Source organism: Neofelis nebulosa, chromosome 4 (genome assembly GCF_028018385.1).
Source record: "Neofelis nebulosa isolate mNeoNeb1 chromosome 4, mNeoNeb1.pri, whole genome shotgun sequence".
Lineage (NCBI taxonomy): Eukaryota > Metazoa > Chordata > Mammalia > Carnivora > Felidae > Neofelis > Neofelis nebulosa.
In genome coordinates, this window is record NC_080785.1 from 77,999,468 (window position 1) to 78,026,188 (window position 26,721).

The 26,721-nt window shown below is 34.3% G+C and overlaps 1 protein-coding gene across 2 annotated transcripts in view; it reads right to left on the reverse strand.

Annotated features, from left to right (window-relative positions):
* Positions 1–1,897: 1,897 nt before the first annotated feature.
* Positions 1,898–26,721, reverse strand: part of DBF4 (DBF4 zinc finger) — a 32,490-nt gene continuing 7,666 nt past the window's right edge. Inside the window, exons 3-12 of one of the 2 annotated variants that reach the window (XM_058725210.1) lie at positions 26,369–26,548; positions 24,855–24,905; positions 24,301–24,370; positions 24,021–24,097; positions 15,681–15,717; positions 14,365–14,407; positions 11,272–11,400; positions 10,712–10,823; positions 7,458–7,582; positions 1,898–5,238 (exon numbers count right to left, since the gene is read on the reverse strand). In XM_058725210.1, the coding sequence (XP_058581193.1) occupies positions 4,254–5,238; positions 7,458–7,582; positions 10,712–10,823; positions 11,272–11,400; positions 14,365–14,407; positions 15,681–15,717; positions 24,021–24,097; positions 24,301–24,370; positions 24,855–24,905; positions 26,369–26,548 (1,809 nt within the window). In that variant the 3' untranslated portion in view covers positions 1,898–4,253. Of the gene's footprint in view, positions 5,239–7,457; positions 7,583–10,711; positions 10,824–11,271; positions 11,401–14,364; positions 14,411–15,680; positions 15,718–24,020; positions 24,098–24,300; positions 24,371–24,854; positions 24,906–26,368; positions 26,549–26,721 lie in introns of both variants that reach the window. The other variant, XM_058725209.1, reaches the window with a different exon arrangement.

The following is a 26,721-nucleotide window of genomic DNA, read 5'->3' on the forward strand; positions in this document are numbered from 1 at the left end:
ACCAATTATCCATTGTAAAATGGATAATTGGTACATCCAGGATTGAGCTAGATCAAGACCAGAGAGCTCAAGGAATGAACAGGCAGCTGAGATCCCCATGTCATACATTTCTATTGCATCAGTACCTCTCCCTCAGGTCATACCTACAGGTGTATGGGCCATCCCTTTGGACCAGATGAAACATGAGGAAAACCCAGACTTGGTTCATGGATTAGTTGCTTCTGTGGGTGGAAGTTTAGAATAGATGGTAGTTGCCGTACATCTCCACTCAGTGGTGACATTGAAAGCCAGTCACAAGAGAAAATCTTCCTGATGGGCAGAGCTTCAAGTGGTATACCTGGTCATCCCCTTTGTAGGGAAAGAGAACTGGCCTCAGTTTAAAATATATATGGACTGCTGAGCAGTGAGAAATGACATATGGCTGTAAAGGGACTTGGGGAAAAAAAGATCTGAAGAAAGAGTACAAGGGGTATAGGCACATGGCACATGGAGGTGGGCACAAAGTGTGAGCATCTTCATTACTGTATGTTAATGCCACCCCAATGCTGGCACAATGGATACATGAGCAAAAGGATTATGGTGGCAGGAAAAAAGTCACATATAGATTTGACAGCATGGGTTTCTATTCACTGAAGCTGACCTCGTGTTTCTGCCATTGCCAAGAGGCCAACCTGCCAGGAACAGACACCAACATTAACATGGCACAATCCCTCAAGATCAGACCCCTGATGGCAAGTTGATCACATCAGGTACAGTAACAGAAGCTGAATGCAATTTATTATACATTAAGCACAACCAAGTGAAATAAACTAATATACAGGGACTTTGATAATTCCCATTTGCTTTCTTCAGGAGGGAATTGTGACATTCTTTAATAGATGTGGCTGTCTTAATCTGTCTGGTTCTTACTATTTAAGTCTTTTTTTGGTCACACAGTTTTCCCAGTGTTCAAAATTGGAGTATTTTTCTTGTTTGTGTAATACACTTTGTGTCAAGATTCTTTATGCATTGTTAATTGCCCACTACTCTTCCCAGGCTTTTCCCTTTTTTTGCATGATATTGTAAGGAGGCTACTTCCCTCTAATATTGCCTACAATATTAATGCTAATTAATGGCGTTTATCAGTAAGGGTATGGTTCTAATTTTTAACATTACTTGTGTAAAATCACTAGTCCATATAGTCATGTAGGTGGGCATAATGTGGCTTCTTTATGCAAAGGTTGGAATCTGTGGAAACATGGATGCTATACTACTTGTGTAACAGCATTAAACATTCCTTGTAACTAACACAGCTAGAAGACTAATGTCCTTTCATTTGATCTAGTTGCCTTTGTACTTTACCATTCCTTCTCAGTCCCTGACCTACTCTCCATTATGTTACAAATGATGAAATCACAGCATATGGTTCATGCATTACATTACTGGTCACAGCACAGAGTTCAACACCACCAAGTCTATAGTGGCTGATATCTAAGGTAATTTGACTCCACTTAATCTTTTGAGTAACCTACTGTGTAACCAGCATTCTTTCAGACCTTTTAATTTGGGAATCCCATGATTTAAGATCCGACTAGCTCAGTGAAGGATTAGTTTACATTATGCTTGAAAAATCTTTCCATCTCCTTCGGGAGAGGATGGTCTTCCTCATATTTCACTCCACTAATGAAACATAGCATTGGAATGATTCTTAATTGAAAAGTGAAACAAAACTATTTGGTCTCACATTAACCAAACTATATTTATAGAAATTGATATTTAAGTAGATATAACATTTATCATTTTAATATATTCTTTATATAGAATAGTATTAACTACACATCCATCCTAGCACCAGTGTTTAAAAAAACCTTAATTTTTATCTGATAGCATAATAATCTCACATTTCCAGAGATAAGGATTCAAGTTCAATGGTTTTAGGTTTAAGTTTTATACATAAAATCTTGTTTCCTTTAAAAGTAGGTAATTTTGTCTTGACATTCATCAAATTATTATCTACAAATTATTATAACATTAGAATTAATAACATCTATATATGGCTCCATTATTTTAATATACTAATCTATACATGCAAAGAAGTCACTGGCTTTAAAAACCATTTAAAAGATTCTACTGACATGTAAAATACACCTTTGCTAGAACTGCTTGTTACCTCAGAAAATTAAACATTCATTTTAAGTCACAAAATCACACTGTCTTTACTGCTGCTGTTTCTAGTTACTCCTAGAAAAAGAGCCACCAACTTTGAAAGCTGCACTGTTGCCCACAGCTAAAGCTAATTAGGGTGCCTTTTTTTCCCTTCACACCTTTCCACTTCAATGCTCTTGTTATCAAAGAATTAAACTTATCATGTACTTGCTGGGATTTGTTTGTCTAGATGCTTTTGGCGGAGGCTGTCACTTTTTATCAAGCAAACCAAGTTTTCTATCTACCCTGCTGAGGATTTGAAGCTTCCTTCTTAAGATGCCTTGCTACATTAAAAATTAAGTGTCTTTTTGGGAACACATCTGGGAACCAAACCATAGTTAAGTAAACACAACCGCAAAGGCACCTTGGCCAGGTGACCATGCCTTGGTTAAAGTTAAGAGAGAAAGTATTCATACTTCTACATGGCTGCTACCTCATACACACTACTTACTGCATACTGGAGGCTCAATTACTACCTGCCACCCTCCCCTTGGTTGGGCACCCATCTGCACTGCCCAGCTCACACAAATTCTATGTGGTGGTCCTGTTACCCACACACAGAATTTGAGCATTTCTTAAAACCTGACATACTCATTATGAAGATCTTGGAGGACAGTATCTTAAAGCCCAGTGTTCAAAATAATAGTTCAAAAATGGTGTCAAAATAAAGTTTAACACTTTTAACTACTGGAAGGGTTCAGTTCGAGTCTTTTACTCCTTATTAGATACAACTAAGGCAAACAGGGCCACTGCAAATTGAAGCGACTATCACTCTAAAGTCTAAGGATCATAAAGCAAGTTTAAATACCTTTTAATTATTTGGAAAATTAAGAGAAAAAAATACCTCCTACAAATAATTTCCCAAGTTTCATCTAGGTTTTTAGAAGGCTATCTATAAAATCTGACATAGATTTACATACACACACATGCATTTGTGACAGAAAATGCTATAGTAATTTACAATGAAAACAAGGTGCATGAATGCACTGTAAAAGAGTATTTCAGTGATCCTACTTACTTAAGGTACCAGAAAGACCAAAAAGGTGATGAAAAGCTACTATTTCTCACTGACACTTTCCACACAGTCAAAACACACACATCAGAACATATAAACGAATACACTAGGAACCCTACAGGGTTTCAAATAATTAAGACTGGTAATCAAAGTTAATTTTTAATGACAATATATTCAAAAATATTCAATGGCACCAACTTTTATTGTGAAAATGTCATTAGCTGTAAATGCCTCTCCTGGAAGAACACACTCAAAGACAAACACCTCTACCATCTAAAGATTGAATGGTTGAAATTTTTCTTGTATTTGACTATTTTTTCCCCCTCAATTATTGAGTTGCTAAGTGCCCAATCAAAGGCAATCTTCACAATGCTTCAATACTTTTATTTATAATTCAATGCCATCCTCCCTCTTTCATTTCCTGATACCAAATTAGGGGATAATGAGTCATTTTGGAAGAAAATCTTTCTAAAGGTGAATAATCAACAATGGGAAATTTATTCCATATAGTAGTTTAGCTAAGTTTTTCCTTTATGGCTTCTATTTATCTCTTCAAATAACCTAACTCCTTGGTGCCAACACATGAGCAGGGTCCACGTAGGTCAGTATCAAGTAATAATGACTTCCAAAACCCAAACACAGAAATTAATACGGTTTTTCCCTTTTGTGTGAAAATTAGGTTTTTAAAAGCAATATTCTCAGGTTATCATGGGAATCTTATTTTAATAGCCTTTGGAAAGAACTAGACTATCCAAATATATAATGCTAAATATTAATATACCCCAAATTTCACTTTAAGTTCAGTGACATAAAACATTATTCATAATTCTTAAAACATAGTGTGTAAAATAAGTCACAAGTTTATTCTACAATTTTCCTATAAAAGGTATCCAATTCTGTAGAAAAATGCAAACATCACCTTTATTGTTAATATTTACACTTAGTTCTGTAAACAAAGTTGGCAAAAAGAAAATAAACCAAGCATTCTCATACACATTATTAAAATTTTCAAGAATATGATCTTCATCACTTCTGAAAAGTATTTATTTCAAGTCTAAAAGCCAGTAAATGTAGAAGTTGAAGGGGAAGAGAAAAACACTGACAACAAATTATTTGAATTTTCTTCTTTCCAAATATCTAAAACATCACATATACCACTGTTTTCAGTGTAGCTTGTGAAACCCAAAAATTCTGACTTCTCTTCACTAGTCTGAAACAAGTCTAGTAGAGATTGTACTGGTGAACTACAAATTCTGTTTCCTTCTTGTGTAATAAATTCAGTTCTTTTCTTATCTAATTCCACATTTGGTTCCAGATTTTCTTTTTTATTTCTTCCTAATAATATTTTCACTTTCCGATGGATCTTACCAGAAGGTAAACTATCCACATTGTTGAAGTTGCATTCACTGGGTTCCTCAGGGGGACTTTGGGATGGAGTCTTTGCCTGAACTGTTAGGTGCTCCTGTGAACTGTTTATTGCTAACAGACCAGAATCATGACCAACTATTGAATGAAGGTCCTTTTCCTTCACATTCTTTGCTGGAAAAAGCACAGTATCTGACTTTTGTTTTGGTTGAGATGCAGTATTATCCATACTGACGTTAGAAACTTGTACAGATGTCTGTAGCCTACATGGACAGCGATCTACACTTAGTTCTTCTAAGTCACTTTCATTTATCATTAATTTATGTTCAGAAATGTCAAGAATACATCCCTGTTTATTTTTACGTGGAGGTAGATGTGTAAAATTTTGTTTTAGGTCATTTTCAACTGGATTTAACTTGGAACATTTACTATTTGCTTTCTCATCGAGTCCTCTCAATTCACTTGAAGGGCAGGGGATGCATTCTGAAATAAACACAAACTTCCGTTCAGGTTCCTGGACTTCTTTATACAGGAAACGCTGCTCAACTACCTGTACATTATTTTCCTTGAAGTCTTTGTGAGAAGTATGTTGCAATTCTAGCTTTTCTTTTGGTTCAGACCTTTTCAAGATACTTGTAGTAATAGGAGAAAGGGATCCAATACTGTATTTTATTCTTTATAAAACAAAAAGAAAAAATTAAATTGCTATAAAAATTCCTTAAAGTCAAATTAGTATCTTTTAAAACTACTTATGTAGCTTATTTAACTTACACAATAATACAAAAATACTGAAATCTTAACACTTAGCCAAATTTACTTTAGATGTCTTTAAAGTAATAAAATTGATATAGCTGAAAACTCTAGTGTACCCCCTCTTCTCATCTATGTTCTTCCCCTTCTTCCCAGAGGGAACCAGTATCTTAAATGTGATGTTTACAACTACTTTAACCATATAATTCAAAGAAAGAGGACAGTAAAGAGATATGGGTCTTCTCCCAATATTGTTCTCATTATCCTGAAAAATATCCTAACTTCTATGGTTTCATTTACATTAATACTGTCTCCTCATTTTACTTAACAATGTGGGGAATGAGTATTGGGACCTAAGGCAGAAACATTCCCCACTTATTTATATTTAAGTGTAAAATATCTAAGAACATATGGAGTCAGAAACCTGGTATCTTTATACTCTAAAAATGACAAAATAGTAATCCTGAAGTTTCACACATGTATTTGACCTGAAAACCTCTTCATGGCGTCTCTTAATATCCTTGGTATGCTAGTTTGTATTACACAATCCTACTAAATTATATACAGAGAGAAACTTACCAGCTCACTACTTATGTTTTCTGTTCTACATGTCACAGATAACACAGAGAAATATAGAATTCAGCCTGCCCTTTCAAAAGCAGCAAGGACCATTTTATATTTATTTTGTTTATACTTTCACTCAAGAATTCCTCTTGAACAAATGGAGTATTAAAAATGTAAAATTACTAGTCCAATACTGCTCTCTCCTTTAATGTCTAGAGATGTTTAGGTGATGTGCACACAGATTAAAATTATGCAGATAATATAATTAAGGAAAAACCAGTCTACATTTAAGTACTAGTTCAGAATTTGCTGCAGATTAAATTTTTAGGGAATTCTGAATTCTTACAGTAGCCCACATAATTATAGTTTTTTTTTTTAAGAGAGAGTGAGAGAGCATGAGTGGCAGGGGGATGGGGGGCAGGCGGCGGAAGAAGGACAGAAGGAGGGAGGGAGAGGGAGAGAGTAGAGAGCAAAGGGAGCGAGGGAGAGAAAACAGAGAATCTTAAGCAGGCTCCACACTCAGCACAGAACCTGACATAGGGCTTGATCCAACAACCCTGAGGTCATGACCTGAGCAGAAATCAAGAGTCAAGGCTCAACCAACTGAGCCACCCAGGCGCTCCCCACATACTTTTAATAATTGAAAATATGGCTCCTCTCCAAATATCTTAAGTCAATAATAAACAACCATTCTGAATGTTACAGAAATAAATTTAGACTGTTCTACCTAGATATAATCAAAAGACTTTGCAGTTAATTTTCTGAATCTGTACCTTGATATATTTTCTAATCTTCCTTAAGACTTAAGAGTAGACTAAAAACAGATATAAGGACTGAATAGCCTAATGAGTTACTATAAATGTTAGCAAGTGAAAGCATGTCTTCTTATTTTGGATTTAGGAGAATAATCTAACCAGGATCATTTAGTCAAAGTGCAGTAAACTGCTAATGAACAGTACTGTATTCATATTTCAAAGTTCTGTTAAGTACTATTAGTAAATATTATTGGCAAGTAGAATATAAGAAAAAAAAACTTAGTGAAAGTATAAAGACTTAACAGAAGTAAGTAGAAGAAGGTTTATTTAAACTCCTTAACTAAAAATTCTAGCTCTTCTAGTCCAAGAAGATGGTAAACTTTATGGTCCCAGACCAGGGACTGACAAACTGTATAGCACATGGACCAAATCTAGTCTATCATTTATATATTTTTCAATAGAGCTTTATTGGAACACAGCCACACCCACTCACTTATATATTGGATGTGGCTGCTTTCACTGAACAATGACAAAGCTAAGTAGTTGAAATAGGTATCTTATGGTTCACAAAGCCTAAAATATTTACTGTTTGCCAACTCCCCTTCTAGACTATAACAAGACTTGAAGACCTTAAAAGTAATCTAAAGTAAGCACTTTTGGTAGTGAAGAGGGGATGGGAGTGGGGAGAAAAGAAGTAATCAGTTCTTAATCATTTACATCCTGAAAAGATATATTCCTTCTAAGAACGAAAATCTGATTTATTTTTAGTTTAATGAAACAGCTTAATATTCTGGTAAAATTTAAAACTTAGGTTGATATATTACCTTTTATTTCTAGGCATGTCTCTTTCATATTCCACAAAGTCAAAAATTAACTTAGATACAATATCATCAACAACTTGATAGTGATTACTCTGTGCAAAGTTTTTATGTTGCTCACTTAGAAGATGCTAAAACAAAAACAAAAATACACATAAATCATATAATTATATTCTTAAACGAACAGATTCCTTTTTGTTCAAGCTTTCTAATATTTTCATGCCCCTAAGATTAGGTTTCTCATAACTACTCCAAAGAAATATCCTTTACTAGAACTTCAAAGAATGTTAAGTAAAATAAATTTGTGGTTTAAATGGAAGTACAAATAAACTACATCAGAAAATGAAGATAAAGATGGAGAATACAATAGTAACATTTAGCATTTAGAGTGTGCTAATACTCTTAAGACAGTATTTCCCTTTATTTTATTTCATTCTTACACAATTACCACTAAGTAAATATGGTAGGGCCTATAAAATATTAAATGAATGAAATGTTACAGTTTAACATATAGGAATCCAAAAGGCAATTATAACAACAAGTGAAATAAATGCTGTGAGGTACAAAAAAAGAAAGAATTCACTACTGAGGAACACATTTGAGAAAGAGCAAGTAAACCATCTCAATTACCCAATGCTTATAATGGAGAATATGGAAATTATATTCTCAGTCTTTTTTTTTTTAATTGAAGTTTAGTTGACAGTTATTCTCAGTCTTAAGTGTGGTGCAGAATAGTAAACAAGTTCAGTGTACTGGGATAAAACTCAAAGGAAACAAAGTTTCTGCTAAATAGGTGGAATCTCCAGGCTAATTCTATTATTTCTGTCAGCTGATAAGGGAATTGCACCTAGAAGGCTGTACCAAGTGACTGTGCAAGAACCTCACTTCCGTTTCTCTAGTTTCATGTAACTTTTGATGATTTGACTGTATTTCCAAAAACTAAAGTCTCCAGTGATTACAAGAAACAAAAGTATTCTGGACTATTCCTTCCTAAGTTGCAAACTTGTCCACATACAAATTATCTATACCCAGTAATGTTAAACAAATGAGAAATGATTAAAATGTAAAAAGAAACATTAACTTTTAAGTTTAGATTCCATTTACTCATGTCTTTAGGAGAAAGAAAATTAATTGTAATAAATTAAGAAAACAGTCTCCCAACTTTTATGTAGCTGTCCTCTACCTCCACCTACCTCTTCTCTGAAGTCCTGACTTAAATGTCGCTTTTTCAATAGAGTTTTCTATGTCCCTTATCCAGTGTTAAGTACCCTCTCATTATTTGTTACCATTGCGCTGTATACTTCACTTTTTTGATTCTATCCTACTTGCAAAGTCATGTTTTGTATCAATCTTCTCTCTCATACCATAAAATATCTAAGGGAAAGGAATATGTCTGCCTTGCTTGTTGCTTAATCTACAGTAATCAAATCTGCTAAATGAATGCCTTGATACAGGTGGAACTGAATCCCTAAAACCTAAGATTCAGAAAAACAAAATAATATTTTCTTTATTCTCAGCAACTAAGAAACAGATAAATAAAAACTGTAGTAACAAATGATTTTAAAATATAAATCCAAACATCTACTACTTTTCCTTCCTTGTGTCAGTGACCAGGTTTTCATTTTTCAGTCCTAACATTTTTTGAACATTAAATGAGGATCACAAATTGGTATTAAAGAAAACATCCATTAGAGATTATTCCATTTTAATAACAGCAAAGCAAAATTTCAGGACCAATCTATAACTTAAATTTCAAAATGATTTTTTGGGAAGGGGAAATATTTCTAAGATAGTTTTAGTTTCTTCTGATTAAAAATAATTTTAGGGCTCCTGGGTGGCTCAGGTTGGTAAATTGTCTGGCTCTTGACTTTGGCTCAGGTCATGATCTCAAGGTTCGTGGGATCGAGACCCACATCAGGCTCTGTGCTGACAGTGCGGATCCTGTTTGGGATTCTCTCTCTCCCTCTCTGTCCTTCCTCTGTGTACAAGCCTATATACCCAGTGTTTTCTCTGTCCCTCTCTCTCTCAAAATAAACATTTAAAAAAATAATTTTAAAGTAACCCTACATTTCTCCTTTATTACATAAATAAAAACACAGAATACTAACACAAAATACTAATATATTTTGGGTTATAAAACAATCAAACTTCAACTTAGAGTCTAAAAACAGAAATAGCTTATTTCTTAGATATTTGTAAATATTATTCTTTCTCCTTAAACTTTTTCACCACCTTCTACCAAACTAAACACCAAACATACATATCCACTAAAATGACCAACTCAAATAATAACACCTAAAATTTAATAAACACAGCTCCCACCACTGTCCAAGGTCACACAAACAGGAAGCCAGGATTCAAACCTGGGTAGCAGGATCCAAACAAAGCTTTGGTTGTTTTTTTTTTTTTTTTTTAATTTATTTATCACTTTACAAACTGCATCTTCATCTTGTACCCCTTCCAATTATTCTATTTCTCTTTCTGCTAATTCAAAGAATTCTACTTTCTTCTCATCCTATTAGTTAATCATATGCTCATTTTTTAATTCCTCAGGCCTGAAGCATCTTCTCTTACTCCGAACATCCAATCCACTGGCAAACCCCCTTCACCCCATCTTTAAATATATCCACAATCTGACCAGGCCACATCACTTCCACTTCCACTAGGTCATCACTACCAGTTTAATGGTTTTTTCAATCCCATCAAATCAGTTTAATTTAGCACTTTTGCACTGCTTATTTCAATACCCATGAGTCTTGTTCCCTCACTTCCTAGGTTTCTACTTCAATTTCACTTTACTGAATCACAATATTGCATTCAATATTCAGTTATCTAGGTTTTCCTCATGTAGTCTAAGTAAGTATCAACACTCCCATTCCTGCTTTACAGTTTCTCATAGCACTGATCTCATGTTCTTTTTACTTTTCTTACCATGTAGTTACCTATCCCCCACCCCCTTCCATAGAATGTAATTTTCACAAGGGTAGGGAATTGGTCTCTTTTGTTCAGTGCTGTTTGCTCAGAGTAGTGATTGGTATAACACAGGTACTTAATAAATATTTGCTGAGTTAATGAATAAAAATGATTTTTTCAATATATTATTTTCCCACTTTGGGTTCTTAAAATTTAAGATAATTCTATAAAAAAGAAATACATGCTACTTACAAGTTATGAACCACAATCAGAAAAATAAGCTAAAATTTAAATAGTAAATATTCATAGTTTTAGAAATATCAACCCAAGTATAAAATGACACTTACAGTTTCAAGATCTTCATATTTCTGCAAGCAACATTCACAGTATCCTTTTTTTTTCTTCTCTTTCAACTGGAGTTGAATTGGGATTCCACATTTATTGCCATCTGTTTGGATTCTGATAGAAATATACGGTAAAAGAATTAACTCCTGAACATTAAGAAGTAATTTATAGTGTACCGTCCTCACCTATCAAACAATCTGCTATAATCTCCACAGATTTATATCAATAAATACTTTTAAATATATATCTTTTTAAGAAATTAAGAAGCAAACTAAGAATGCAGTAATTATTCTGTAGAATATTGTAGATTACTTAGGAGATATAACACATTTTAATCGTAAATATCTGTAAGCCACCCCTCAACCTCAATCTATTGATCTAAATCTGACTTAGAAGAGATTCAGACTTCTAATCTAGCAGAGAGCCATTGAAAATACACAAGGGGTAAAACCGTAACAGTGATCAAACATAAACACACACACACACACACACCACCATGGCTGAATGAATTATTTTAAATATTTGCTTAAAATGAAAAAAATCACTTAAAGGTTAAACCAACCTTAGTTTAACCTGCGTTTGCTTCTGGATGCTAGATGGCTTATCTACATCAAATGGACTGGAGGGCTTCTGAATAGAATAATTTATAAAAGGCATATTGGTCAGCTGAAGATAAAATGGTCTATAAAGTCTAAAAAAGTAAAAAGACAAATACATGAAATTCTTTAGGGTGAAAAAAAACACAACTGAAGTCTTCTATTTCAAAAACATGGAATTCATCTAGAATCTGAAATAACAGAAATCAGTTAGGCTTTCCTTCCCAATTCCTAGACCTAATTCTTTTCTTAAAAACAAACATTTTAAAAAGAATATGGTAAAATAACACAAAACTTACTATCTTAACCATTTTTTTAAAAAAGTAATCTCTATGTACAGCATGGGGCTCAAACTCATGAGCGACATCAAAAGTCACAGGCTCTACTGACTGAGCCAGCCAGGTGTCCCTATTTTACCCATTTTTAAATGTACACTTCAGCTGCATTAAGTACATTTACAGTGTTTTCCAACCATTAACAGTGTCCATCTCTAGAACTCTTTTCATCTTTAAAAACAGCAATTCTCTACCATTAAACAGTAACTCATTCTCCCTTCCCCACCAACTCTTGACACATCTCATTAAATGGAATCATGTAGTATTTTTCCACTTATTTCACTTAGCGTAATGTCCTCAAGGTTCATCCATGTGTCAAAAACTAATTCCTTTTTAAGGTTGAATAATAACTATTTTATGTATATACCGTATCATCCATTCATTGGTTGATGGATATATGGATTGCTTCTGCTGCTGGGCTACTATGAACAGTACTACCACCAACATGGAATGTGCAAGTCTTGCTTTCAATTCCTTTGGATATATACCCAGAAGTGAAACTCCTAGATCATATCATAGTTGCAATTTTATGAAGAACCTCCATACTGTTTTCCATAGTGGTCACACTATTTTACAATCCCACCAACAGTGCACAAGGGTTCCAATTCCTCCACATCCTTGCCATTACCTATTATTCTGATTTTGTTTTTAATAACAGCCATCCTAATGGTGTGCGGTGATAGATATCTCATAGTGGTTTTGATTTGCATTTCTCTGGTAATTAGTGATGTTGAACATCTTTCCATGTATTTGTTAGCAATTTGTTTGGAGAAACATCAAGTCCTGTGCCATTTTTAAAATCCGATAATTTGATTTTTTGTTGGCTTTTTAATATTACATTTTTTAAATTAAGTTTTTAATTTCCAGTACAGTTAAAATACAGTTATTACATCAGTTTCAGGTGTATAATATAGTGATTCAACAATTCCATACATCACCGAATGCTCCTCCTGTTTGCCCTAGGCATTATGCAAACTATAGTTTCTATGTTGCCTCTTCGCAGGCTGCTGTCTCTTTAAGGGCAGGAACCTAGCTATCATATGCCCTTCCAACTCACTAGTAAGTCAGCTGACTTTTAAATCTCTAAGATCCAAGTCCTGCTGGTTATACAAAATCAGGGAACTCAGCTGTTCTGGTTTTCAAAGCCAGACATTATAGGGATTCATCCTCCCCTTGTGGGCTACCTGGTGCTTTCACCTCTCCAAGCCAGGGCCTGCAGCTCCCAATCACCATTTCTGCCCTTTCTAATCTTTCAGATGTGGCTTCTTCACATCTAGTTGTGAAGTTTGTTCTGCCAGTCTTCAGATGGTTCTCTGGTTTATTCATTCAGATGCAAGTGCTAACTAGTTGTAAACATGGGACAGGTTGAGGATCCTCCTCCATTATCTTCCCAAGCTCCACCCCGACCCCCATATACACTATATTAGATAAAGGATTTAAAAATATCTTCTCCCATTCCATGGTTTGCCTTTTCACTGCTGTGCACAGGAATTTATAATTTTGATCTAATCCAATTTATCTTTTGTTGCTTGTGCTTTTGGTATCATATTCAAGAAATCATTGCAAAATCCAGTGTCATAAAGCTTTCCCCTTGTTTTCTTCCAAGAGTTTTATAGTTATAAGTCTTTGATCTATTTTGAGTTAATTTTATGTATGTTATAAATTAATATTCCAACTTCATTCTTCTGCATGTGCATATGTAGTTTCCCCACTACTATTTGCTAAAGACTGTCCTTTCCCCACTGAATAATGCTGGCATCCATGTAAAGATTTTACTTCTTAGCTCTTTATTCTTTTCCATTGGTTTACACATCTGTCTTTATGTCGATAATAAGTTGTTCTGATTACTGTAGCTATTAGTAAATTCCAAAATCATGAAGTCTAGATCTTCAATTTTGTTCTATCAAGATTGCTTTGGGTGTTTGTGGTCCCTTGCCATTTGGTATGAATTTTAGGATGTATTTCTCACTTTCCGCAAAAAACATCATTGGGATTTTGACAGGGATTGCACTGAATCTGTAGATCGCTTTGGGCAGTACTGACATGTTGGCAATCTGAAGTATTCCAATCTATGAACTTGGGATATCTTTCCATATACTGGTGCCTTCTCTAGGCCTAACTTTAAATTGCATTTTTTTTCCTCATAGTAATACGTTTCATAAAAAGAAGCACTCAACACATCTTTGTCACCTCAATGAGTACCCAAAATTAATCACACATGTCTAAAGGAGTAACTAGAAGGTTAAGAAAAAGTTATCTAATTCTCATGTCAAATTAATTTCCTTGTATACAGTCTTCATTAAGATTACTCTTTGAAACTTCAGAATGAGTTCAAGAAAACTACTAAAGGTTATTCTCAGATTTTGTGCTTCCAAATATTACCTAATAATTTCTTCTTCACAAAGTAGAAGCAATCTTTAAACAGTATTTCTAAATCATTAGGTACTGCATTTAGCTAGCAAATCATTATTTGAAATATTAAAAAAATGAGCTGGTTTCATGACTGCTCTAAACCAAATATTTCAAGGAATTATCATCTACAACATACTGAAACTAAATTAAGCTAAAAATTGCTTAATTTTTGAGCAAAAATTAATTAACGCTACTTTCTCCAACTTGTGCACCTGCCTATTAGTATAACTCTAACAAAGAGACCTAATAATATTAGTGGATATAGCTTAATTAATTAGATTTTTTTTCTTTTAACTGAACTTAGATACTTACTGGCTCATATCCTCCACCTTTACAAAAGGTTTTTTAAGTCTACCTGCTTGAGAACAAACAAAACATTATTATTAGATATGTATAAATCCAAGAAATTAAAAAAAAAATACTCTGGCTAAAAATCCCACCCAACTATGTACAGGTCCTCAATTTACAATCAGGATACACCTTAATAAACCCATTTTTTTAAGTTGAAAATATTTTAAGATGAAAATGCACCTAACCTATCAAACATCATAGCTTAGCCCTAGCCTAACTTAAAGCATGCTCAGAACACTTACGTTAGCTTATAGTTGGACAAAATCATCTAACCCAAAGCCCAATTTTATAATAAAATGCTGACTATCTGATGTAATTTATTGAAAACTATACTGAAAGTAAAAAACAGAATGGTTTTAAGCATACTGGTTGTTTACCCTTACGACCACGTAAATGAATGGGAGCTGCAGCTCCCTGCCGTTGCCCGTCATGAGTATTGTATGGCATACTGCCAGCCTGGGAAAAGGTCAATATTCAAAATGTGAAGTACGATGTCTACTGAATGTGTATTACTTTTGTAACATTGTAAAGATGGAAAATTATAAGCCAAACCATTGTAAATTGAGGACCATCTGTATCCATTATCCATTTCATTTCAACTCAAAGTTTTAAGCCTCAGGTGAGATATTTTACAATACCAGCCCATTTCCAAAATACCAGAAGTTCTGTCTATATCCTGAGATTCTTAAACTGAAGGGATCCCCCAAAAGATCTATGAATAGAATTCAGGAGAATAATGAGCTAAAACAGGAAAAAATTTCAACTTTTATTTTCACTGATCTCTAACCAAAATTTAACATTTCCTCCAGTTATGCATATAAGGAACAGGATCACAGTGGTATTAGCAGTGCCTGTAATTCTGATACTGAATAAAAGAAATACTTTCATATTAGTTATTACAGATATTCGAAAGCACCAATGATAGCTTACCACTGCAAAATTACAATAGCAATTAGAATCACTGCTAGAACTCATTTTTAATGTGTAAAAAAAATCAAGTATATCATGATTTCATAACTCAAAATATTCTGACAACTGAATTTCATTTACTGACTTTCTCAGTAATCTAATAATTTTTCAAATGTTTTTAAAAACATTATTCTGAAAAGGGGTCCATAAGTTTCACCAGACTACCATAGGTGTCCATATTCTAAAAAAGGCTAAGACCTACTGAACGAGTTCCCTGAAGGGTTGTTTACATGATTTTTCAGAGGAGTTTTATATGTTCTATTTTCTAAAGGCAAATCAAACACACTTAAGGATATCAAAATACTTACTTCTTGCTTTCTGTGTACCAATACCTACTCTTTTCCCCTAAAAAGAAAAAAAAAAGAAAAAAAGTGAAAACACTGGATTTGAAAGTACTGTGACAATGGCAACTGCAATGGCTCTTTTTATCCTGAAGACCATCATACAGGGAAAGTATTAAATAAAAAAGGGTGATTACTGTAGTTTTGGGGGGGGGGGGAGAAGCTTGCTTTTAAAAATCAACTCAACCAAAGACATGAAACAATGAACATAAAACAAGCTTACTTTTATAATGCACCCCCAAAATACCTTGCATTCTAGCTATAATTGTTTTTTTTTTTTTTTAATTTTTTTTTTCCAACGTTTTTTATTTATTTTTGGGACAGAGAGAGACAGAGCATGAACGGGGGAGCGGCAGAGAGAGAGGGAGACACAGAATCGGAAACAGGCTCCAGGCTCCGAGCCATCAGCCCAGAGCCTGACGCGGGGCTCGAACTCACGGACCGCGAGATCGTGACCTGGCTGAAGTCGGACGCTTAACCGACTGCGCCACCCAGGCGCCCCTAGCTATAATTGTTTTTGTCTTCACAGAAAGAAATCAACCAATGAGGAAAAGGTACAGTTAATGAAATAATCTAAAAGTCATTGTAAGTTATTTTTATGCCTTTACTCAACAAAACATTTGTGATAGAATGAACAAAGGAATTATTGAAATATTACAGTCTGTCAATTCCTGTCAAGGTGGAATATGTTAAATATGGTTAATTAATCCCCCTGATAACAACTAAAACTCTGGATAAAATACAATAAGCAACTACAGGAGAACAGAAAAGTAAATAAAAGCAGACGTACTGTAGAAAGAATCCAAAACTTAGGCCACCTTTAAGGGACTACACTTCCCATCCTCCCCTTTATCTCACAATGTAACCTCTAATCACAGAGTTGGCAGCAATTAGTGGAGCCAGTGGCTAAAACTTCTATATAAACCACATTATTTCCTGTAGTCCCAAGAGTACAAAGGAAATCCATGGACTTTTTTTTCCTTTTCTCCCACAGTTCTACCTCAGGGTGGATCCCAGTTATTAAACTGCAGTTGTAGGTGCCATAGGCAACTAAAATTGAGAAATCCTGAGTTTCTAAACATAAGAACAAGGGAAAGGGCCATTGTAGGCTGGAGAGTGAAGGGTAGACTGCAGAAAGTAGCAAGTTGGAGAAAGCGATCCCTAATTACCTATATATATCCAAAATAGGTGTTGGGCTTAACTTCAAGGCTTTGAAAATAGAACTAAGATTTAAACACTGCCCAAGCCTTTGACTAACCTATAAGTGATACATGTGCAGAAAAAACAGCTGCATACAAATCTTTGAAAACCAAAACGGAGACTGGAAGTGCTATGTACAGAAACTGAGACAGAACTGATAGTTTGAACAAAACTTGACAATGTTTGCTAAAACAATCACACACACAAAACCCCCAATCACGACAGCAACAAAATCAGCATTCTCCAGAGTACTGTAATAGCTCTGGAAGTCTATACAACATAAATTTGCAATATTTAATATAAATAAAAAATTATTTGACATATTAAGTATCAGTAAAAACATGATCAATTCTTGAGGGAAAAAGACAATCAGATGCCAACCCCAAGATGTTTCCAATGTCAAAATTATCAGAGAAAGACTCTAAGGGTAAACACAGTTAAAATGAATGGGAAAATACAAGTTCTCTGCAAAAAGACAAACAATTTAAAAATAATCAAATGTAGAAGTGAAAAATACATGATTTAGAATTAACTGGATGGGCTTAAAAACACAGATGATCCACTGAAGTGTCAGAGAATTGGAAGACATCAATAAAAATCTTTACTTAGAAGAACAGAGAGAAAAAAAGGTGGGCGGGGGAATGAACAGTCTCTCAGGGACCCAGTAAGCACCTTGTTTGTATTCTACTATAATTAACAAAAAAAGGTCTAAAATTAGTGTTACTGGAGATGCAGAAATAGAAGAAACAGAATGAAGAAAAACAAGTTTAACAAAATAGCTCAAACTTCCCAAACATAAGTTTATAGATTTCAGAAGCTTAGTGAACAAACAGAATCATCTCAAAGTAAACCATGCTGAGGCATAACACAAACTGTTGAAAACCAAACATAAATTAAAAATTTTGGAAGTACATAGAGAAAAATGATCATTATATATAAGAAAACAACAATCGAATGACTCCAGATTTTTCATCCGTGGAAGCAAGATAGTTGTAGAACACCTGTAAAAGTACTAAAATAAAGGGGCGCCTGGGTGGCTCAGTTGGTTAAGCATCCGACTTCAGCTCAGGTCACGATCCCGCGATCCGTGAGTTTGAGTCCCACGTCGGGCTCTGGGCTGATGGCTCAGAGCCTGGAGCCTGCTTCCGATTCTGTGTCTCCCTCTCTCTCTGCCCCTCCCCCGTTCATGCTCTGTCTCTCTCTGTCTCAAAAATAAATAAACATTAAAAAAAATAAATAAAAGTACTAAAATAAAGAATTTTTATTTATTTTTTTAAGTTTATTTATTTTGAGAGAGAGACCATGTGCACAAGTGCACACAAGCAGGGGAAGGGCAGAGAGAGAATTTCAAGCAGGCTCTACACTGCCAATGCAGAGCCGAAGCGGGGCTTATCTCACAAACCGAACTGTGAGATCACGACCTGAGCCGAGATCAAGAGTAGGATGCTTAACCAACTGAGCCATGCAGGTGCCCCTGAAATTAAAAAAAAAAAAAAAAATTAATTCATAGTTCTTTATCCAGTGAAAAGATCTTACAGGAATGAAAGCAAAATAAAAACATTCTCACATTCTCTTCCATATGACTTTTTCGAGCTAAAAGGGTAAAACTGGTGGGTTTTTCAAAAAATGCAAATCTAACAAAATATATCACAAAAATTGGTTTGGGAGGATAAAAGGGTTCAAAAAGTCTTTTAGTTAGAAGTTCAAAAAGCCTTCTACATTTTATTTGAAGGGTAAAATGCTAACTCTAAATAGACTATGAAAAGTTACATAGGTATAGTTTAAATCCTAAGCAACAACTAAAAACAAAACAAAAACAAAAACAAAAAAACGGATATGGTCAAAAAGCCAGGAGATAAATTTTCCAACAATCTGAAAGGCAGCAGAAAATAGAGAAACAGAGAAATAAAATACAGAGAACACCAAGAGATAAACATTAGTATACTTAATAAGCCTAAATTAAACAATACTGATAATTACTAAGTAGAAATCATTAAAAACATGCCAATTAAAAGACAGACATTGGCAGATTTAATAAAAAGACAAGTTCCAAATATCTATTACAAACGCATTTAAAAAACACACAGGTATGTAAATGGAGAAGGAATAAAAAAGAGCATGCAAACACTAATCAAAAGGAAGCTGGGGACACCTGGGTAGCTCAGTTAAGTGTCTGACTTCTGCTCAGGTCATGATCTTGCGGATCATGGGATAGAGCTCCACATCAAGCTCTTGCTGACAGCTCAGAGCCTGCAGCCTGCTTCAGATTCTGTGCCTCCCTCTCACTCTGTCCTTCCCCCGCTCTTACTGTCTCCTTCTCGCTCTAAAATAAATGCTAAAAAAAATTAATAGTAATAAAAAAAGGAAAAAAGTGGCAATAGTGTTTCAGACACAGAGACTTCAGAACATGAAATACTAACAGGGACACAGGGACATTATATGACAATAAGGTTACTTACTAATAGGGACAGAGGGACATATGATAAGATTAATTCACAAAGAAAACATAAGAATAATATAGGTGTATACATCTAAGAAGACTCAAAATACATGAGTCAAAAATTGTGACAGAACTGGAAGGAAAAATACACAAATTCACATTATACTTGGCAACTTCGGTACTCCTCTCACTTTCAGTAATGGCTAGAATAAGACAAAAAATCAGTATGGATACAGAAAACCTATACAATTTGACCTATTTGACATCTAAAGAATATTCCACCTATTGGGGTGGCCTGTGTGGCTCAGCTGGTTAAGCATCAACTCTTGGTTTCAGCTCAGGTCATGATCTCATGGTCTGTAGGTCTGAGCCAGTTTGTAGGTTTGAGCCCCATGTCAGGCTCTGCACTGACAGCACAGATACTGCTTGGGATTCTGTCTCCTCTCTCTCTGCCCCTCCTCTAGTTGCTCTGTCTCTGCCCCTCACAAAATAAATAAACTTAAAAAAAAAAAAAAAAAAAGAACATTCCATCTATTAGTTGGAGAATATACACTTTTTAAGTGCACATGGAACTTGCATTAAGAGACTATATTCTGGACAATGATACAAACCTTGACAAACTTGAAAGAACTGAAATCACACAAAGTGGGTGTTCTGACCATAAAAGAATTAAAACAGCAATTATTCATTGCTAGTGAAAATGTAAAATGGTAGAATCCTTTTGGAAGACAGTTTGGCAGCTTCTTACCAAATTCAACATACTCTTACCATCTAATCCAGCAATTATACTCCTTGGTATTTATCCAAATGAGTTGAAAACTAAGGTCCAAACAAAACCCTGCACATGGCAACCAAGATGTCTTTCAGAAGGTGAATGAGTAAAGTTGCAAATCCAGGCAATGGAATTATTCAGCAATTAAAATAAAAAAGCTATCAAGTCAGGACAAGACATGAAGAAACTTTAAAAGCCTATCACTAACTGAAGAAGCTAATCTGAAAAGGCTACATACTATATGATACCAAATATGACATTCTGGAAAAAGCCAAACTATGGAAAAAGGATCAGTAGTTACTAGGAGGGAGAGAGAGATGAATAGATGGAGCCTTTTTAGAGAAACTACTCTGTATGATACTGTGATGGAAGATACATGTCACTATTCATTTGTGCAAACCTACAGAATGTACAACATCAAGAGTGAATGAACCCTAATGTAAACTATGGACTTTAAGTGATGATGACTTATCAATAAAGATTCATCAATTTATAATCAATGCACCACTGTAGTGCAGGATGTTGATAGTGGGGGAGGCTGTGTGTATACTGAGAGGCAAGGGGTATGTGGGAATATCTGCCTACTACTCAAATTTACTATGAACCTACAGCTGCTCCAAAACAGTGTCTGTATGTATACTATATCCATAAATACCATATATATATATTTGATGCATATCATAAACATATATATTATATACACATACACACACACCCACATATATATATATATATATAAAGCTCTATATAAATTGCGTGGGAATGCAGTAAAGCAGAGCTCAAAAAAAATTTACAGCAAAGCTGGTTCTTTGAAAAGATTAATAAAATTGATAAAACTCTATCCTAATGAAGAAAAAATGTAATAATGATCTCAGGAATGAAAGACGAAACCTCATTCAGACTCCATAGACATTAAAAGCTTAATTAGGGAATATTATAAACAACTTTGTCATCAATTTGACAGCTTAGACAGGAAGTACAAATTCCAAACACCGAAATACACTTAAGAAGAAATAACCTGAAATTTCTTTTATCTAATAAAGAAATTGAATTCATAGTTGGGGATTTTCAAAAGAAAATTCCAGACCTAGATAACCTTACTAGGAAATTCAACCAAACATTTAAGGAATAAAACTGACTCGGGGCACCTGGGTAGCTCGGTCGGTTAAGTGTCTGACTTCAGCTCAGGTCATGATCTCGCAGTCTGTGAGTTCGAGCCCCGCGTCGGGCTCTGTGCTGACTGCTCAGAGCCTGGAGCCTGTTTCGGATTCTGTGTCTCCCTCTTTCTCTGCCCCTCCCCTGTTCATGCTCTATCTCTCTCTGTCTCAAAAATAAATAAACATTAAAAAAAAAAAAAAAAAAGAAATAAAACTGATTCTGCAAAAACCCATCTAGAAAATAAAAGTGGAAATACATCCCAGCATTTGAGGAGAGAATTACCCTGACGCTAAAACCAAAGACATCAAAACAGAAAAAGAAGACCAATATTCCTCATGTACATATGTATGTGTATATGTACATGTACACACACACACACACACACACACTCCCCAAAATTTCAAGTAAACCGAGAAAAGAAAAAAAAACTCCAAGCACTTTAAATAGTGGAGCAAAATGCATTCATTCAACTTCAGTACTTGGCAAGCCAAATTTTCCAGAAACATTTTCTTCTCATATACAAACAAAATTTCTTACATACATACAATCAATCAATCAATCAATCAATCCCTGACAAGTATACATCCTGGACTACAGATAAATTTGGTATTCTTATCCTTTTTGTTTTGACAGAAAAGATCTGTTTCACAGCTATTTTATCACACTGTCATTGTTTTTCTTGTTTCACCAGGGCAACAACCCCTAGTGCCGGGCCCTTAACAGGACTGAATATCTGTTGAATATTGAGGGTTGTAAGTAAACAAAATATCCCTGAATACTTTTTAAACTATGAACCATGACCTATTAGCAGGTTAATATCAACTTAAGAGTTGTGACTAGTATTTTTTACAAACGAAAATACAATACTATTGAAATACTGGCATAAATCACATTAAGGGTAAGTACTATTTCATGAAACTTGTTTCAGATATGTACTTAAATACACTGCATGTAGACAGAAATACGTTTGTATATTCAGAGACCATAATGTCCTTGTGAGTTTACATTTTCGTATTTGTTTCTATATACCATCCAAAAACTCTGTAAAGAACAGTAAAGGTAGCTTAATGCTATTCAGCATATTTCAATTAAGGTATATTCACCCATAATTTTTTAAAATTCGGAAATAGCCATTTGGAGGTTTGTTTTATCACTTGTAAATAAGACATTCAAAGCATTAAGTATTAAGTAAACTATTTGTTACTTTCTGCAAATTGTTCCTATCTTATACAAATGTAAACTTATTAAAAATACAAAATTCATTAAGACTTTAGGTATCTTTGCACATAACATGCATATATGGAATACTCATGATGTAAAATATGTTTCTTATTGAAAACTGTGTTCAGAAGAGTTTAAAAGTCACTGTCCCAATGTCACTATTACCAGCAAACATGCTTTACTGGCAACCAGACCTTTCATATCTATTCAACTAGGTTACTCTCCTATTAATAATCTCAGTAATTTTCCAAACCTTTCCAAATAAACTCTAACTCCTTTATACAATGTGCAAGGTCCTATCTGAACTTCGTAATTTTTCCTGCTTCATCATTTATCATTCTCCCACACAAAAATCAAGATGCATTTGATTTCAGAAAATTTCCCTAACATGCCAGCCTATTTATGTCTACATGTGTTTATACATATACTCTTCTACAAAATTTTCCTTTTATATTTTAATCATTTAAGGATTGACGAAGAAAAAGCAGACCACAAAAGAATACACTGGTATGAGAACTGTGAGAAAAATGAGAGATGATTAAGTTCCAGAAGAAAACAGGTAAACTAAAAAGGAGATGAACAAAAGCTCACAGAACCAATATGACTCGTTTTAAAAAGTGTTAACTCTAGGGGTGCCTGGGTGGCTCAGTTGGTTAAGCGTATGACTTCAGCTCAAGTCATGATCTCACAGCATGTGGGTTCAAACCCCATGTCAGGCTCTGTGCTAACAGCTCTGTGTATGTCTCTCTCTCAAAAATAAATCAACATTAAAAAAAAAAAGTGTTAACTCCATTTGGCAAATCAGTCCGGAGTTTTATACTTCATAGGCTAAAGAGTGAATGGGAAGTATGAAAGTGGAGATTTGAGTTTAGATGATAAAAAGATTGGATGGTTATCAGGGAAGGATAGAGATCAAAAGAGGTAAGTTTTATTATACTTATTTTAAAGGATGGAAAAGCCCTAATTTGGTATAAAGGCTCTAAGGAGGAAGCTAGTTTTTGAAAAGGGAAGACACAAGATACGGAAACATTAGGTCTAACACTGCAATGCCTAATGCACTCAATTAGCAAATATTGTGAGTTCAGGCCAGAAAGCCACAGTGCATAACAAGATTTTGTCATAATGCTATCTAGAGCAGTTGAAAAGTAAACACATTTCCTATTTATGTTCACCAAAGAAATAAATTATATATATGAGAAGCTTCTCCTGCAATAAGCTAATTATGTTTTCCTTCAGAACTGAACAAGAGTATCTAATAAAAAGCAACAGCTGCCAAAGAAGCAACCAAAAATAAATACAACTATGCCAGCCTCCCAGGAACAACTTTTACCTCACGAGTAATCCTAAAGTAAAATGATACATAATACCTTATTCAAATAACAGAAAGATGGATACAGTACAAAGGCTTACCTTTGCTGGCAAGTAATATTTTCTACTTGGCAAGAATAATTTATAGATAAATAAAAACCAACCTTGATCACTGTGATTAGTTTAAAAATTAAGGAAAATAACATACCACATCTCTTACAGAAGTGCTTGATTTCCTGAGTAAATATAATTCTTTTTTCTTTTGTTCAATGTAGTATCTAATGTCTTCATTAAAAAAAAAAAGTTTAAGGTTAGCATTTTTATCTTTAGAGTTAAGCACTGCTATTTTCTTACTACTAGATTTAGGTGAAAGAATTACCATTATAGGACCTCTTGCTATCAGAATACTCCCTACCTAAAGTTAGGAACCAAGGGGTACAAATTAATACTTTTAACAAATATTGTCAAAAAATTGATAAAATCCTTACCATCAATATGAAGAATTTTTACTCCCCATGATAAGGCATTTGATAATATACTATTTGAAGGAATAAAATCCTGTAAAATAAAAAAGGTTTGATAATTTTTCTAGAAAATTACTAACTTAAATGAGCTAAATTTTAAAAATTATTTGAGGGTTAATGTCACTGAGGTGGGTATTCAGTAACATACACAGTTACAAGGGCAAAGAGTACACCAGTTTTTATTTTGCGATTTCTAAAATCAACCCTGTTTAATATATTCCCATATACTTCACAATTAATCCCACTGTAGCCTTCCAATTAACAGTTTCAAGAAATTTCATTTAAAAATACAAAAATGCCATAAGCTTCATACGTCTGCAGTAATATTTTAAAAGGCCACAAGATGGAGATGTTTCTTCATGAAAAGTAGATTCTGTTCTTTGTAAAACAAGATACATGCTGATATTTACGCTTTTTCTACTTAAAATTAGGAAAGGAAGATTTGGGGAACATCTCCATTTCCACTTGAATTTTTAATAACAGAATAAATACTGTCAGTTTTTAAATTTCATACTTACATGGTCCTTGATAGCTTTTTCAACTAATAATTTTCCTCTGCTCAAACACACCTATAAAAAGACCAGAGATCAAACGTTAAACATTATAACATAATGCTTCATTGGGAAAAAATTTAAAAATAGCTAAAATAAATAGATACAATTTATAAATTTTAATAATAAAATATCAAAAATAAATGAAAGGTATCTGTACAAGTATTACAGACTATCAACACAATAAATGTACAGTAAAAGTGCGTTCCTTAGAGTCTTGGGAATAAGATCTATTAAAGTATGCTTCTTTTCTTGATAGAGCAACTAAACAAATGAGACCATAGGTTAGTTTTGTAGTAAATTCTATTAAACATTAAAAATAAAATAGCTAGATTCTTCTGAAATTGTCTATAATTAAAAACTAAGTTTAGATTCTAACTCCCTATTCAAAGGAAGATCTAACAATATCAATTGTATATGTTGTCTTTACATGGTATTTCATTTCACATTTTAAACAAAATACTGGAGATGCAATTGAAATGCTATGAGCAACAGTTCATTTGGAACCATTCACTAGTATATAATCTCATTCCTGCAAAAAAACATTAAAGTGAAAAAATGCATGAGCCTTCCTGGACTTTTTTCCCCTTCTGTGTATTTGTTTTTTCTCCTTCCACAATTTATCCTTGACTATAATCTTCAAACTTACTGTCAACAGAGTACTAGAGATAACTAAATAACTAAAACAGAGACTGGCAAACTTTTTCTGTAAAGGGCCAAATCGTACATGTTTTAGGCTCTACAGGCCATATAGTATCTGCCCCAATTATCCAATACTTCCTATATAGGAAACTCAATTTGTAAACAAACAGGACTGGTTGTATTTCAATAAAACTTTATGTACAATGACATCTGAATTTAAATTTGTCACAAAATATTCTTTAGATTTTTGCCCAAGCATTTAAAGATATAAAAACCATGCTCATAAGCTGTAAAAAACAAGTGGCAGGCCGGATTTGGCCTACAGAATCTTTGTTTGCTTACTAACGCTGTGAAGCAAACAAAAAGTTTCCATTTCTTCTTTAAATAATGATCTACTCTTACTTTTAGTTGTAAATTACTCTTCAAAATAAAAGTCATCCCCAAATGCAAAGCTATTATTTTAGCCGAGCATGACTGCATAAGTATTAGGAGAAAAATCACCATACTTTAAGACAACAACTTTATTGGGGTGCCTGGGTGACTCAGTCGGTTAGGCAATGACTTCAGCTCAGGTCATGATCTCGCAGTTTGTGGGTGCGAGCCCTATGTTGGGGCTCTGTGCTGAGAGCTTGTAGCCTGCTTCGGATGCTCTGTCTCCCTCTCTCTGTCCCTCCCCGACTAGTACTCTCTCTCTCAAAAATAAACATTAAAAAAAAAAAAAAAAAAAAAAAAAAAAGACTGGAAAGCCACACACAATGTAGATATTCTACCTAAGTAAACTCGACTGTCAGTCTCATGAGATCCTCCAGCTATGGCCTTTGTGAATGTAAGATACTTACTGAATCTGGAGATTTAAAAGAACTTCCATCATGGCTGGGATGAGGTGAGGTGGTTTCTGCAGTATATGCAGATTCTGGACTTGGTACAGGAGAAATTCTTCCCAACGTTTGTGCAAATTTAGCTTCCTTTTTGTTTGAAATAAGGTAACTGATATCTTTGCTGAGAAATTCTTCAACTCGCTAAAGGAAACCAAAGTATTTTCAAATAAGCCATATAAACCATAGACTGTTTCATATTTTTAGTATAAAATGCAAATTTGATACGTTGTAATGATTTGTAGGGGCGCCTGATGGCTTAGTCAGTTAAGGGTCCAACTGGCTCAGGTTATGATCTCATGACTGATGGGTTCCAG